The sequence below is a fragment of the Manis javanica genome, chromosome 6 (genome assembly GCF_040802235.1).
Source record: "Manis javanica isolate MJ-LG chromosome 6, MJ_LKY, whole genome shotgun sequence".
In the NCBI taxonomy this organism is placed as follows: Eukaryota; Metazoa; Chordata; class Mammalia; order Pholidota; family Manidae; genus Manis; species Manis javanica.
Window position 1 is genome coordinate 107,175,377 of NC_133161.1, and position 16,519 is coordinate 107,191,895.

Here is a 16,519-nt window from a genome sequence, read left to right on the forward strand (position 1 = left end):
AGGTATGCACCTTTTTAAACAGGCAGCCCTCATAAGCTAAATCTAATGCACTTCCAAGAAAGCATTAAACCGCACCTATCTTAAGCAGGGAGAACGATGCCTTCGCAGCTCCACCCAAAACCCCAGCTGATTTCCCTACGTATCATTACAACAATCTTAAACACTTACATAACAACCCACGAGGGACTTTGGCATACTAGAAAGCATTGGAAATCTCAGTGACTAAGTTATTCAACACTTAACAAACTCATTAGTGGTTATGCTGTGTGCAATACACGATTCTGTCCAGAACCAGATGTGAATTATATTTTCCTTCTGTACTTCAATGATCATAAGATGTAACTAAATAAACTGAAAAAAGATGCTAAAGATACTCAAGATACCATCTATAATGGAACCCAAAATCGGTGCTGCTTCTAGGCACCTAGCAAAAGTCTACTTAGGGACCAAGGTTGGGGGTGATAGTATCAGTAGCATGTGACACGCTGCAGCAGTGTGCAAGACAGGATCCTGCTCAGACAGGTGAGCCACACCTGGTATCATCCATATCCTGGATATCTATAGGATTTCAGCAGTTGCAGAGCAGTTTTTAATTCAAATAGCAAATTCTGGATTTAAAAAAGCACGTCATTATTGGGGATGATTTGGAAGTCACAGTTCAGCTACCAATGGAATCTTGCATTCCCACATAAGTGATTATGGTGGAAATGAATTCCACAATAAGCTGTGCGAAATTCTTAACTGGAATATGATATACATAGGATAAAATGCACACATTTTAAGTGTATGGGGTAATTCACCCGAACATACACATCTGTGTAAGCAGAACCTATATCAAGATATCAAACATTTGCTGTATCACTGAAGGCTGGCTCTGCCCTCTCCTAGGCAGTAAGCTGCCCTCCTAGGTCACCACTGTTCCAATTGCTCTCTTCATGGACAGTTTAACCTGTTCAAGATCTTCATATAAATGGAAATGTACAGTATGTGCTATTTCCAGCTCCTTTCACTCAAAATATTATCTGAGAGATGCATCTAAGTAGCACATCAATACTCTATTCTTGCTGAGTAGTTTCCATCGTACTTAGGACTCTGCCAGTTTATACAACTGACTCATTTCCAAATGTTGGCAATTATAGAGAGAGCAGCTATACATACTGGTATATCGGTATTTTTATGAGCAGGATTTCACTTCTTTTGGACAAATACCCAGCAGTGGAACTCCTGAGCTGTAGGGCATATGTATATTTTAACTTGATAAGCAACTGCCCAGTGATTTTCCAAAGTGACCGGACTACTTTGTATTCACGCCAGCCACATGTGGGCTGTCCAGGTGCTCCACATCCTCAGCAGCATTCGAATTTTTTTTTGCCATTTTGATAAGTGTGTGTAGGAGTGGTAGCTCACTGTGGTTGACAATGGTGTTTTTTGATGAAACAGCTGATGAGATATGCTTGACAATTTTATTACTTTAAAATGTCCCCAGCCCAAGCATATATGGTCAACTAATATATGATAAAAGAGCCATGGATATACAATGGGGAAATGACAGCCTCTTCAACAGCTGATGTTGGAAAAACTGGACAGCTGCATGTAAGAGAATGAAACTGGATTACTGTCTAACTCCATGCACAAAAGTAAACTCAAAATGGATCAAAGACCTGAATGTAAGTCATGAAACTATTAAATTCTTAGAAGAAAACACAGGCAAAACTCTCTTGAATATAAACATGAGCAACATTTTCATGAGCATATCTCCCTGGGCAAGAGAAACAAAAGCAAAAATGAACAAGTGCAACTATATCAAACTAAAAAGCTTCTGTACAGCAAAAGACACCATCAATAGAACAAAAAGACACTCTACAGTATGGGAGAATGTATTCATAAATGACATATCCAATAAGGGGTTGACAGCCAAAATATATAAAGAGCTCACATGCATCAACAACCAAAACAACCAAAAAGTAAATAATCCAATTAAAATGGGAGAGAATCTGAACAGACACATCTCTGAAGAAGAAATTCAGATGGCCAAGAGGCACATGAAAAGATGCTCTACATAACTAATCATCAGAGAAATGTAAATTAAAATCATGATGAGATATCACCTCACACCAGTTAGGATAGACAACATCCAAAAGACAAACAACAAATGCTGGCAAGGATGTGGAGAAAGGGGAACCCTCCTACACTGCTAGTGGGAATGTAAATTAGTTCAGCCATTGTGGAAAGCAGTATGGAGGTTCCTCAAAAACTAGAATAGAAATACCATTTGACACAGGAATTCCACTCCTAGGAATTACCCTAAGAATACAGGAGCCCAGATTCAAAAAGACCCCTATTTTTATCGTGGCACTATTTACAATAGCCAAGAAATGGAAGCAACGTAAGTGTCCATCAGTAGATAAAGAAGACATGGTACATATACACAATGGAATATTATTCAGCCATAAAGGGAAAACAAACCGTTCCATTTGCAACAACATGGATGGAGCTAGAGGGTATTATGTTCAGTGAAACAAGCCAGGCAGAGAAACACAAGTACCAAATGATTTCACTCATATGTGGAGTAAAGAAAAACTAAAGGAACAAAACAGCATCAGACTCACAGAACCCAAGAATAGACTAACAGTTACCAAAGGGAAAGGAACTGGGAAGGGTGGGTGGGAAGTGTGGGAGAAGGGGATTAAGGCGTATTATGATTAGTACACACAAGGTAGCAGTGGGGTCACGGGAAAGGCAGTATAGCACAGAGAAGACAAGTAGTGACTCCATAGCAACTTACTACACTGATGGACAGTGACTGTAATGAGGATGTGGTGGGGACTTGAAAACAGGGGGAATCTAGTAACCACAATGTTGCTCATGTAATTGTATATTGATGATACCATTAAAAAATGTCCTCTGGAGTTACAGTAGTACTTGTCCTGCTCTTCCAGCGTCCCCAGAGTTCCAGGGAGTGTTTCTCTAAAAAACAGTGAAGGGAACAGAAGGCCTGGGGACAGAGTGGGAACTATCATGGAGAGAGTCACAGAATACACACACACACACACACACACACACACACACACACACACACACCAGCTACAGCCACCAAAAGAACCAGCAAAGGAGCCAGCAACCAGTCCAAATACCCTTCAAATTCATATGGTGACCTGCGCCCTGTGCCCCAAGACAGGGAGGCCAGGCAGGCTCCCAGGATGGGGTGTAGAGGACACTATTGCTCCATCTTGCTGTTTCTAGCCTTGGGTGGAGGCAGGATTTGAGGACGGGAGATTTGGGGAGATGCACACACACACACGTACATCCCAGCAATGAGGCCTCTCTGATGTGATGTCAGGGAGGAGGCTGGAGCCCCTGGCTCCCTGGAGTGTGTGGGTAGGGCCCCCAGAGCCCAGTTTGTTTATTCATCCCTCCTCATGATCCCAGTGTTCAAAGGCCCCCTGGACAGGGTAGGGAAGGTTCCTCATAGAGCTTACATGAGGGATTCCATCTCATAAGTGTCAGCATCCTCCCCCCAGGTCCTGCCCCACAGAATTTGAGGAGGGGGTTCCCTTCCCCAGTGTAGACTGGCAGCAGAGTCAGGGGCCCTCAGTCTCCACTTGGATCAGCTCAGGCACCGGGCTTCGGGACTCTGTGCGATCCACATAACTTTGGAGAAGTCCTGCCCCAAGGGCGTCACCTTCGACATCGAGGATGGTAATAGACCGGTCTCTGAAGGGGTAGGAGTGATGGGGAAGTGAGTGGGAGAGGAGAGGTCAGGGCCCAGCCCCTACCCCTGCTCCCTGGAATCTTGAATTCCCCAGCACACCCTTTATGGAAGCCTGTTCTATTCCTGGACCCAGAAACTTATCCCTCCATCCTCCCTGGAAACCAAATGATCCTTCTCCCAACAAACCACAAGATTTGTTCCTTCTGGAACCTAAGTCATCCCTCTCTTTTGCTGGGGCCCCAGGAGACCCATCTACCTCTCCTCTTACCCCTGAAACCCTAAAGTCTCCCTCAGGCTCTTCTCCCCCCTGGAATCCTAAGGATCTTCCCTTTGCTTCCTCTTTTACACTATGTGTGTGCATGCCATTTTAGAAAATGGAGCTATAATTCACATACCATAAAATTCACCCTTAAAAGTGTACAATCTAATGGTTCTTAATATACTCAGAGTTGTGCAACCATCAATACTATTTAATTTCAGGATCTTTTCACTGATCCATTAAGCAAGTGACACTTCCAAGCCATCCCACCAATCCCCCTCTCCCAGCCCTAGGTAACCACTGATCTATTTTCTGTCTATAGATCTGCCTACTCTGGACATCTCATACAAATGGAATCATACAGTATGTGGTCCTATGTGTGTGGCTTCTTTCACTTAGCATAGTGTTTTCAAGGGTCATCCATGAATGTATATATGTATCAGAGCTTCATCCCATTTTGTTGCTGAATAATATTCCATCATATGGATATGTGACATTATGCACCTATTCATCAGCTGTCAGACATTTGGGTTTCCACCTGCTTATTTGTTATTATGAATAATGCTGCTATGAACATTCATGGACAAGTTTTTGTGAACATTTCCAAATTCTCTCAACTATATACCAAGGAGTTATATTGCTGAGACATATGGTAACTTTATATTTAACTTCTGAAACCAAATTATTTTCTAATATTTTATGTGCTTAAAAGCTTAATCGTGATAGCTAACAATTATGTAGCATTTCCTACTGACTAGGGGCTATTAAAGGGAGTTGTATGTATTAAGTCATCCAATCCTCAAGGAGAGACTAGTCTTTCCATTTTACAGATGGTGAAACTGAGACACAGAGATTAAATACTTGCCCAAGGTCACTAATAGCTAGCAAGGGTGGCAGTGGGATTTGAACACAGCAGCCTGGCCTACAGATCCACTTTAGTAACCGCTGGTGTCTGTTACCTTTTTGCGGTTCTTCTGAGAACCCCGAAGATCACTTCTGGTCCTCTGACGAGAATATTCAAGCCCTCATTCCCTTTTGTCTAGACCTCCTTCCTCTCTTCTACACAGAGGTGCTCGGTGAACCTCCTGCTCCTCTCCTCTCCCAGGCGTAGCCCTTACCCACATTGAGCCATAAACCTGCACTTACAGAAGCCAGTCCACAGCCAGGATCAAGGAGACATCATGAGCTGGGAGACGGACTGCCGCGAGGAGGATGGCCAGCATGAGGACACCTCCAGCCGGAATGCCCGCAGTACCCACGCTGGACGGTATGGCGGTGACCCTGGGGGAGGCAAGGGAGGTCACGGAGACGCCTTGTTAGTGGGAGAAGCTGCCATTGGAGCCCTGCTCCCCTTAGACAGAGTCTACTTTCAGGGGAGGGGTCAGGTGGGTCGGGGGTACTAGCAGCAGTCATCCCGCACTCACAGGATGGAGATGATCTTCACGAAGTCCAGGGACTGGTGGTTGAGCTGTACAATGAACACCGCGGCCACACATTGGAAGAGCGCGGCACCGTCCTTGTTGAAGGTGGCACCGACTGGCAAGATGAAGCGGCTGATATGCTTGGTGACGCCATTCCTCTCCACGCACTTCATCATAGTGGGCAGTGTGGCGGAGCTGCGAGGAACGGGACCACCCTGCAGTCATCTCGGGAGGCGCCCCTGAGCATCTGGCCCCTGTTCCCCCCGACGCAGGCCCGGCTCTCAGCCAAGGCTCCGCCCAGCAGCCTACAACTGTGCCCAACTACCCGCAGGCCTCCACCCACACAGCTCCCTAGCTCTCCATGGCATTCCCTTTCCAGGGCCAGAACAGGGATCCCCAAGAATGTAAGGATTCCAGCATGCCTGAGTCCTGGGCTCCCTGGGGTAGAATAGACTGCTGTCCTTCAAAATACACACAAAATCCATACCTAAATCCTGTGATACCTGAGAGTGCACTGGCCCACACCCCCTTCCCACTGCACCTCAGACCTCCCCTTGCCTTGGGGATGTTGTTGCGGGGAAGGACTGCATTCTGGGGGGACAGGTGAGCAGAGACAGGTGAGATACCGAAGGGTGAAGGTGGAAGGAGCTCCCAGAGGCTGGATGCAGGCTGGAGCACTAGTGTCCCAGGACCAGGCCTTGGCAGGGAGGAGGAGGCCTCTGAGGAAGGATGAAATCTCTACGGCAGTAGCTTCCTTAGAAATTCCTATGGCGGCGGGGTGGGGGGTGGGGTGGAGGTTGGGGGTGGCAGAACCTTCTGAGAAACTTAGGAAAAGTATGGTCCCTGTACCCAGATCCAATGTCCCCAAATATAATATTTCAGGAATCCTCTTCATATCAGGCCCCTTAGCTTAAAAGTCCTGGTCTGTCCTACCCCAAGGCCACACCTGGAGGCGGTCCTGAAGGCAGTGGCCAGCGCTGTCCTCATGCCCCACAGGAAGCGGTAGGGGTTTTTGCGGGTGAAGACGAAGTAGATGAGGGGCAGCACCAGGAGCCCATGGATGGCATGGCCCAGCAGGCAGCACAGGACATATTTGCCGAGGATAGTGAAGAGCACCCCCACGTCCTTCATCTCCACGATGGTGCCAGCCACCAGGAACAAGATGCCCACAGGGGCATACCTAATTACCGAGGAGACAGATTGAAGTTTCTGACCACATGCTCACCCAGGGCCAGGCATTGCGCCCAGCACAGGGCATGACCACAGCCCCCTCATAGTCAGGAGGTGCCCAGAGCAATGTGTGCCGAGGTTGACACCTCCCCTGCCATCCTCTAGGCTCTCTCGCCTTGAAGATAGGGCAGCAGGGAGATAAAAGACACGTTCATCACCACTTGGAGGAAGGTCACTAAGCAGATTTGAACTTAACACATGATGGAGAAAGAAACATCCAGTATGTGTGTAGCCATTTATATTTTAGAGTTTCCTTTGTTATAGTAGCTAGTATGACTTAAACCAATATAATCTTCTAACCACATCATGAAAAATAAAAAGGCTGTGGCTCATTTCTTAATAACACCTCTCAGACCTGAAGCATTACTGATGTGCTAACCCTTGAACGTGATTGAATCTTCACCACGACCCTATGAGGGAGCTCCTATTTTAGCTTCTTGCAGCTATAGTTGAATTAAACAAAATCTAGTAAGTCTGTAAAACAGGGACATTAATGCTACCAAGCTCATAGGAATGTTGGAAGAACAAAATGTGATGCCAGTTGAAATGACTTGAAAGCATTATGTTCATAATACATGGTCTCTAAATTTCAGCAGGGATTATTATAACCGTCTCCTGAAATGAGATCCCGCGGGTGTTCATGCCTCCCAAACAGGAGGCTTCCCAGGACTGCCTCCCTGACTGCTCAATTGCCAGGGCCAGTTGTCTTCCAACCCACCTCTCATTAGTAGTAAAAGAAAGGCATCATTTCCCAGCCACCTGTGCAGCTAAGGTTTAGTTCTGGCAAACAAGATATGCCCAGCAGTTGTACAAATAAAGTACTTGATAAATTGTAGCAAATATTGTTTACTGTGGACATGCTATATAGGTCAGGCACTGCCACAAGAACTTTATACTTTCCAATTCATTTGTGCCCAGTACTATCAGCCCCATTTTCCAGATGGGAAACAGTCACAGCAGGATAAGCAACTTGTTGTAGGGCACACAGTTGGGAAGTGGCAGCACCACAGTGGGAACCCAAGCCTCCATGACCCAGCCTCTCTCGGTAAGTGCTTTTATTCGTCAAGGAGCACTACATTCCACGCAGCAGCTTCTTAGATGTTAGCTACACTGGAACCACGGAGGGTGGGGGTGTGCAATTTGTTAAAAATGCAGCAACCCTGGTCCCTCTCCTGATTTCTGACCTTCTAGATCTAGCGTAGGTCCTGAGAATCAGTGTAAGGCTGTGTGGAGATGAAACTGGGGAAAGAGGCAAAGGGGAAAAGTTGGACATGTGTGCACATGTCTTCTTTTCCCTCATTATCTGAGGTCATGTAACAAAATTCATGGCTAACAATCATAGCTAACCTGAAGTGAATGCTCACAGGTGCCAGGCAGTTAAAGCACTTTCTAAGAGCTCCTAGTCACTCGTTTCATCTCCGTGATAACCCTATAAAAGTAGGCACTATTTTACACCATTGATCCAAAGGCAACATTTGATTACATTTACATCTCTGAAATTGAGATGCATTAGCTAAGCTGTGGTCACAGCTTGGCTGTCTTTGTTATCTTCCAGGAGGATCCAAAAGGTGCTAGCATCAGTCTTAGCTCTATGGACTACAACAGTGTCCTTTCATAAGGAGGAAATTGAGGCACAGAGAAGGTAATCCACTTGCCCAAAGTCACACAGCCAGGGAATGGTCAACACTGGATTTGATGCAGGCTATTTGGCTTCAAGAAGAGGATAGAAGTTTGCCTCATCCCACATCCCCAGCCCCCACCCACCACTTACCACATGATCCAGGACACCAGCACCATGGTGGCATCATTGAAGGAATTGAAGAAGCGGATGAGCAGCTCTCCCTCAGGCCCCAGCTTCTGCAGGGCCACGCCAAACACAACGGCAAACACCACCAGGCCTAGGATGTTCATACCCTCCACCTCGCCTCCAACAGGCACCTTTAGGCAAGGAACAGATGGGGCTAGGACGGCAACACTCGGTGAGCCTGCATGGTCACTGAGGGCCTCTCCTGGGTACTGCTAGGATCGAGCAGGGACAAGAAAGCACCTAGGGCCCCTTCCGCCCAAGGCTCACAGTCCAGGTGCAAGGGAAATGGACCAGTCATCAGGGACCACCCAGAGTGGGCACAGGAACCCAGTGGAGTACAGGAGCTGAGAGAATGAAGCCAGCTTGGTGGTGGCGGGGAGGAGAATCAGGGAAGGCTCCCTGGAAAGGGGCTAAGATCTGGACAACTGGAGGGTGAACCTGGCAAAGAGGGGTGGTGGTAGGTTCTGGAGAGAGGAAACAGTGTGTAACAGCCTAGAAATGAGGGCAACGTGAGCTTTCAAAGGACATAGAGAAATCCACTGGGGCTGGAACGGAATGAGCCAGGCATAGGTATCTGGGCAAGGGCAGGATCCCATGGACTGTGGTGAGGAGCAGGCTGGACTTTATTCTGAGGGCACTAGGGAGCATGACAGGGCTTTGTGGGGCAAGGGAGAGGCAGGGTCAGGTTTGTACTTTGGAAGGACTACCCTGGCTGCCAAGCTGAGGGTCGGGGAAGAGGGGCAGGCCTGGGAGCAGGCCAGGGTAAGATGGGGAGAAAAGAGACGCCTGGACCAGGGCCAGGCCATGGGGAGTGGGAAGAGGAGGCAAAATGCAGACTCCAGAAAGGCAAAAAAGACAGAAATGGGGAAGGGACTACAGAGAGTTTAAAACAAATTCCACATGAAATATTAGAGACACTGAGAGCAAACAGAGGCAGAACAATACCACAAAATGGGAAAATGGAAAAACCCCAGCAGTGTGCCAAGGGGTGCGCCCCCCCTCAACCCTCCTTCCGCTCTCACCTTCACCTTAGTTCTGTCGATCCCTCTCTCATCATAGGAGGTAGCATACTGCAGGTGGGGTTGGGAAGAGTCAGTGTCAATTGCCACCGGGACTCGCCCACCCCATGTTGACACTAGCAATGCTCAAAGGCTGCCCTAAGCATCCCTTAAACATGACCTCACTTCATCCTGCCAGCAACCCTGCTGAGGCAGGACTTTCATACCTCCATTTTCCAGGGACAGAAACCAAGGCCCAGAGAGGTAGAGGCACTTGCCTGGGGTCACACAGCTAGAATTAGAACCTAGAGGGGCTCAGAACTCATATTCTCGTTTCTCGATGAGGAGCATGGGTGGGTTTCAGAGCCACCCAAGAACCCTGCAGTGTGGCCTGTGAATATGTGGGCATGTGTGCCTTTCCAGGCACCACCATGCTGCATCTGTCTGTCTTGCTCCCGGCCAACCACCCACCCCTCGGGATACCCCTCGGACTCACTGAGCGGAAGGCTGCAGACACCAGGTTGGAGGGGAAGACATTTCTGCAGAGATAGACATGGGGTTGTTATTAGTACCAATGGGGAACTCAGGGAGTATCTGGGGGCTGGCCTGGCCTTTGGAGGTAGGGGAGGTCCCATTTGCACCCAAATATGGCCCCCACCCATGCCTGAGCTAGGATCAGTCATGTAAAATGTGAGGAGTCTTAGCTGGCCTCCTAGGACCCAAGTAGGTTGGTGGTCCAGCCCAGAGGGATTGTGGATTGGGAGTGAGGAATGCTGGCTGCACAGCGCAGGCTGGGCAGGGTCACCAGGGGCCTCAGCTCCAGACCATGAGGCAAACCTAAGACCCTGGTCATTTTGCATCAGCCTCTTCCTCCGGAGGGCTGGGAGGGCTGAGAGAAGTGCTGGCCCTGGGGACTGGCTGTGGGTGGGAGGCTGTGGGCAGAAATCTGGGTGTGCTAGAAAGAGGCAGTGAAAGAGGAGGAAAAGGGGCTGTTTGTGTGACGAATGTGCGTCTGTGCTTCCATGGCCACTGATGTGTAACCATGTCTGAGTGTGTCTTGGTGTGTAACAGCATTCATTAAACCCCAGTGAGTGTGTGATGGAGCCAGACACTGGCCTTCTGGATCTCATACTGAGACGGACAGAACAGCAAAACGCATTTACAGTCGCTGTAGTAAGTACTTTGCATCAATCTACTCATGTAATCCTCAAGCAGCCCTTTGAGATTTTCACTATTGTCCTTATTTTACAGAGACCCAGATGAACAGGAGAGCCTTGGAGAAACTTGCCTGGCTAGGAAGTGGTGGTGGGTGATTTGAACCCAGCCAACTGGCTGCCTAGTCCTAACCACTCAGCCTCCTCCCTCTCCCTAATGATGTGGGTGTACAGCTCTTACTGTGGGTCAGGAGACAGTGTTAGTATCTGGCTGTGAGTATGGGTCAGTATTCAGCTACGTGGGACAGTGTTGGTACATGGCCACGCAAGGGTGTGTGTATGTGCTCTCGAACATGTGTTCAGGCAGTGCTCAATGTATTGACATAGTCAGTGGCATCAGTGCGTGGCTGTTTGTGTAAAGGGGAGTCAGTACATGGTGTGGTTGTGGCAGCTGGTTTAAGACCATTTGTCAGTGTGAGATGTTGCAGTTGTGGCTGAGTGTCTGTGGGCCTGTGTCCAGCTGTGTGTTAGTTGGTTATAAAGTTTTGTGGCTCTGAGATATTCCAGCTAAGTCAGAGTGGCTGGCCAAGTATGAATTACATCTATTTTGGCACACAGGGGAAGCCCATACACAGAAACAGGCTTCAGGTGGGTGTGCCTCTCTGCAGGTTGGCCTGTACCCACCCAGGCTAGCCAGGGCCTGGCCATGGCCCAGCTAATCTTCCACAGCCAGGAGGTGCTCCTCCCACCACACCCCACGCGTGCTGCAACTTCTAAACAAGCCTGCCCAAATCTCTCATCTCAGTCTGCACCAATGCCCCAAGGTGCTGGGGGAACCCAGTCCCGTGACTCATCACCTGCTTCCCCCACTTCCAGGAAGTCCCCAACCAACCTGGAGCCACTGAATCAGCAGGCCCCAAAGGCAAGGCCATGTGGGCCCAGCAGTCTGTCCTCCTAAAAACAGGGAGGCCAGGGCTGGGTGGGGAGGGTACTTTCTTGGGTGGGGTAGCAGAGGCCAGAAGGAAAAGGATCTGCCACTTTCTGATTGGCCCCCTTCTGGGCAGCCTTGTTGTGGGGAGCCCAGACAGAGGGGGGCAACAGGAAGGAAAGTCAGTGGAGGGGGCAGGACTCTCCAGGAGCAAATACAGGGGAAGCCACCAGGGCCCAGCTGCAGCAGGTGTGGAAGGAAGGCTGAGAAGGCAGCCTGGGGATGCCCAGGTGGTGCATGGTGCGAGGAGCTCTGGGGCTGGAAGAGGGCCTGGGGAGGGTCACTCAGGTGTCCTCAGATCCTCCAGGGGCTCCTTACTCAGGGGCCCCAAGCCCTCTGACCCTAGACTCAGATCTTCATCCAGAAGCCCCAACCTGGAGCCTTAGCTGCCCGAAGATCTCCTTGCAGGTTCCCCACAGGGTGCCCTCCCCTCAGGAGAGACCCTCGTCTGTGCTCCCGACCCTTCTGAGCACTACTCGTCCTCCCCCCTCCAGGACTATTGCCTATCACCCTCATGGCCCTTACAGCCACAGGCCGCACTTTTAGAAGCCTCCCTCCCCCAATCTGCCCTCACCCTCTGTACCCTGACTCCACAGAAGTCCGGAGCTTCCTCCACCATCCGTCCCCAGGCGTCCTTCTGAGGCCCTGGAGATGCCCTGACTCTGGAGGGCCCAAAGTCCTCCCCTGTTCACGTGGTCCCTCCCGCCATCCCTAACGTGGCTGAAGCAGCCCCGTCTCCTCTCCACCAGGCAGGCGGGGTCTGACCTCAGAAGATCCAGGAACGAATAGAGCACCTCCTCGCTGGAGTCCCCATCCACGGCGTCCATGGCTCCGAATGAGCTGCTGGCGGCGAAGGCGACGCCTGGCTGCAAGGCCAGAGCCAAGACCACCCCGAGCGCGGACGCCAGCAGTGTGGTGACCAGGAAAAAGAGCAGCGTCCAGGCGCCCAGGCGTCCCAGCGCGCTCGGGTCCAGGCTGGCGGCGCACCTGATCAGGCTGCACACCACCAGCGGCAAGATGATCATCCTTAGCAGGCGCAGCAGTAGCTCGCCTGGGAAGGCGAAGGCCACCAGGCCCGCGGGGCCCAGCGCTTGTGCGCCACCGGCCCCCGACACCCCTAGTCCCAGCGCCACGCCCGCCCCCACGGCCGTCACGGTCAGCAGCACCAGCAGGTTGGCGCGAAGGCAGCGGCGCAGCTGGTCGCGGGAACCGCAGCAGCCACCTCCCGCCGCGCCCGGGTCCTCAGTGGGGACCAACTCCGGAACATCGTTAGCTGTGGGCTCAGCCGCCGCGAGCACCTTGGGGTCTCCCTTAGGTGGATGGGCCATCATGACGGATGCCTCGGGGCTCCCCAGCGCCCGGAAGCTGAGAGCTTCTTGGGCGTCCTTCCCAGGACGTACACGTTCCTCAGAACTGAGCCGAGTAACAGAGCCTGGAGGCGGGAACTCGGGGAACTCGGGAGGGTTCCCTGGAGTGGTGAGTTCGCAGCGCCTAAGTTCCTTGGCCCTTGGGAGCTGGAGTGTCTGGGACTGCTAGGCTGGGCGCTGGGGCTCTGATCTTCCAGACTGTGTCCGGTGCCCCAAAGCTGTGAGTTGGGAACCCCTGGGTTCTCCTGGGCGTCAGGCACACAGGAGATTCTCACGCTGGAACCTTGGGTCCTTGACTGCTGAAGAAGGCGCCCCCACGGCGGCGATCTTCAAGAGGTCCTGGTGGCGCAGACCCGGGACCCCTAGATCTGGGAGGCGGCGACCTAGGGTGCCTGGGTCCTGGAAACCAAGGGCTCGGGAGCCCGAGTCTGGGGCCCGGGAGGCGCAGCTCCGGGAAATGGGGAGTCAGTTCCCTGGGGCCGGGAGGGGAAATACAGGCCCCTGCGTGCGGAAGGCGGGGGTCGGGATCCCAGAAGATGACGCCTATAGAGTCTTTGAGGAGGCGGGGCTGGCCAAGGGCGCTGATTGGCTGCAGCGTGTTTGGAGTCCCCCCCCCCAACTCCTGGGACCGAGGGGCGCGATCCGGGTGAGGGTGCGGCCCGGGGCGGGGAGTCGGGCAGATGCTTTTCCCCGCCAAAGGAATTGGGCGGATTGGAGCTGCTAAACAACTAAACGCAATCGCAAGGGTGTCCGCAAAGTGCAAGTGATCCGCCGGTGTTTAATTTGGAAACCTGCTCCTCCTGTGACTCCTCACTGAGTTCCATCTTCTGTCTCCTTTCGGGATTTGAATTCATGTAACGTAAAACGCAGATTTAAAAAACTCATCCCTCTTATGATTGGTGTAAAATTTAAGTGAGATGGAATTAATTTAAAAATGTTAATAATTTTTAAGTAAATGTTCCCAATTCAGATTCTGACTCAGCAATTAAGGCAGTTATTATATTTGGGATTGTAATCCACTTCGCCCAAGACACCCAATTAGCAATTCAGCCATTAAAAATTGCAATTCAATTTAATGACTGTGCTAATACATTTACAAATGCTTTCACCGAACATTTCTTCGATAGTTCATTACAAAAATTTTCAAATGTACACAAAAGTGTGAAGTATTTTGCAGCACCCATTTACCTTCCATCTAGAGCTTACAATTACTCTATCATATACTTCTATATCATCTTTCTATCCATTGGTCTCTATCCGTCTGTCCATTCACCTTTTTTTGATGAATGCCAGAGTAAGTTGCAGACATCAGTGTGTTTTCCCTCTAAACACATCGCCCCATGTGCATTTATTGATCAGAGTTCAGTATTTGCTCATAGCTCTTTTCTCTTTTTAGGTCAAATTTACATACAATAAAATGCAAAATTCTTAAGTGCCATTCGCTGATTTTTGACTGATGTGTTTGTGTGATTTCACTGGAATCTTCATAACTTCTTGGTGAGGTGGGGCCTGATAGTATACCCATTCTCCAGATGGGTAAAACTGGCCAGAGGAACTTTTGGGGGCTTACAGCCAAAGGAAGTCACTTGAGGCCACATCTGGGGAGGTTGGGAGTTGCATGCCTACCTGCCCAGGCCCTAACCCTACCTGCAGGGCTGGCTCCCTAAATCCTTTTTGGTCACGTGGATGTTTCCAGTGAATCAATCATGACTCCCTGCTCCACAGAGCAGTGCTGAAATCATAATTCCTTCCCCACCTGTCCAGTTATCTGACAACATTTCAGGTTTTCACACTTGCTCCAAGATTAGAGATAGTGATAACCTCAGAAGCTTACTCCTGCAGCAGCTATGGGGCCTCAGGCAAGACACAACTTCAGTGAGCCTCGGTTTCCACGTCTGTAAAGCGGGACGAAGAATAATAGAGCAAAACTCCTTGGGGGCTGTGTAGATCAAATGAGATACGTTCAAAACATTTAGACAGGGTACAGGGTTGCCCTTAATAAAGTTAAGTAGTACTGCTAAGATGACTGCCACTATCATTGTTATTGAAGGATATGGTTGAGGCCCAGACCAGCTCCAGACGCTACTGGGCCCTAGTGGTGAGCTCTCCCTCCTGGTCACTGCCAGCCCTAGACCTTCTGGAAGGAGTTTCAGAGCTTGTGGTGACTTCCTGTGGAATCTGAGGCATTGGGGCCAGGCTGCAGCCCTGAAGACCTCCTGTGTCTCTCAGACACTCTCCCCTCCCAAATCCTCCCATTCTTAACACGACCCACCTCCATCCCACACTGAATTCTGAAGCCGCATTCATTCAACAAACTCTTGCTAAAGCCTAGTGTGCTTGGTTCTGTGCTGGACGCTTAGAGTATGGGCCCTAGAGACCCACAGACATGGGTGCAGATCCCGGCTCCACCCCTTCACAGCTGAACATTAGTTCCATTTGTCCTAGAGTCAAAATGAGCATAAAAATTTGATCATGCACGCTGTGACCCTGGATACAAAATATGAGGGCAAAATTCCTGAGTATTCCATGCATTCTCTAAATATTCCTTGAGCATTTACTAAAGGCCAAGTGCTTTCCAAGGTGCTGGGGATTCAGCAGTGAGAGAAAGAAAAAGAAAAGAAAGACGAAACTGCTTGCCAGCCTTCTAGTGAGAAGACACAAGGAGACGAACTGGGGCTGTCAGGTGGGGTAAGGGCTGGAGAAAGCTCAGGCGTTGCATGGCAGAGAGAGTTGGTGTGTTCAGGATGGGCCACTTTGAGGAGGTAACATTTGCAGTGAAATGTGCATGACAGGAAGGAGCCCACTGGGACAGTATGGAAAGAACATTCCAGTGAGAGCAAAGAGCAGTTTCAAAGCCATCAGGCAGCAGTAGGAGGGGCTTCCTGCCCTGTTTGAAGTGCTGTTTGGTGTTATCTTATCTCCATTCAGCCTTGGGACCTCACTCTCCCATTTCACTGATTTGGTAGCAGAAAGGGAATTTGAACTCAGGTATCTGTGGTCCTGGTCCATGCCGTGAACGCCTATTGGTTACCATGGCTACCCCTGCATTTGGCTCCTTCCCACATACAGACATTTCCTTCAATGGACCATCATTTATTCTGAACACTAATGGGTGGTGCCAGGGACCCAGCAGTGTCCAAGACAGACCCATCCCCAGAGAGTAATGATGCAGACTCAACAGGGCTAGGAGAGTGGAATGAGGGAGGGATGTTTGACTTGGCCTGGGGTTCAGGGAGGGCTTCCTGGAAGAGGAGGCATTACAGCTGGGATAGGACAGGGTTAGTCCAATCCCAGGAATCTGTATTCCAGGCAAAGAGAACACTACAGGCAACAGTCCAAAGTTTAGAAGAGCCTGGAATGTTCCCTAGATCTAACCTAGTCACCCCCACCCACTGAGTGGCCCCAGCATCTTCCCTTGGGATAAAGTCCAAATGCTTGAGCTGGGCACCTGTCTGTTTCACTAATTCATTCCCTCAATCATTTAACAAACCACATCCACAGAACAGAGTGCTGAGAGACGTCAGATGGAATGAGACAGATGTGGAACTGGGCTGAGGGCCCGTTTCAGTAATAAATCAGGTGG

General features: G+C 50.1%; 1 protein-coding gene across 1 annotated transcript; it reads right to left on the reverse strand.

Annotated features, from left to right (window-relative positions):
• Window positions 1–917: 917 nt before the first annotated feature.
• LOC108390121 (neutral amino acid transporter B(0)-like) lies at window positions 918–14,650 on the reverse strand. Its single transcript, XM_073239175.1, is given in 10 exon segments — window positions 918–3,519; window positions 3,522–3,590; window positions 3,593–3,714; window positions 5,118–5,252; window positions 5,396–5,587; window positions 6,339–6,572; window positions 8,394–8,560; window positions 9,452–9,499; window positions 9,924–9,966; window positions 12,335–14,650. Coding segments are annotated over 10 exon segments (1,620 nt in total). The 5' UTR covers window positions 12,901–14,650; the 3' UTR covers window positions 918–3,475.
• Window positions 14,651–16,519: the final 1,869 nt, after the last annotated feature.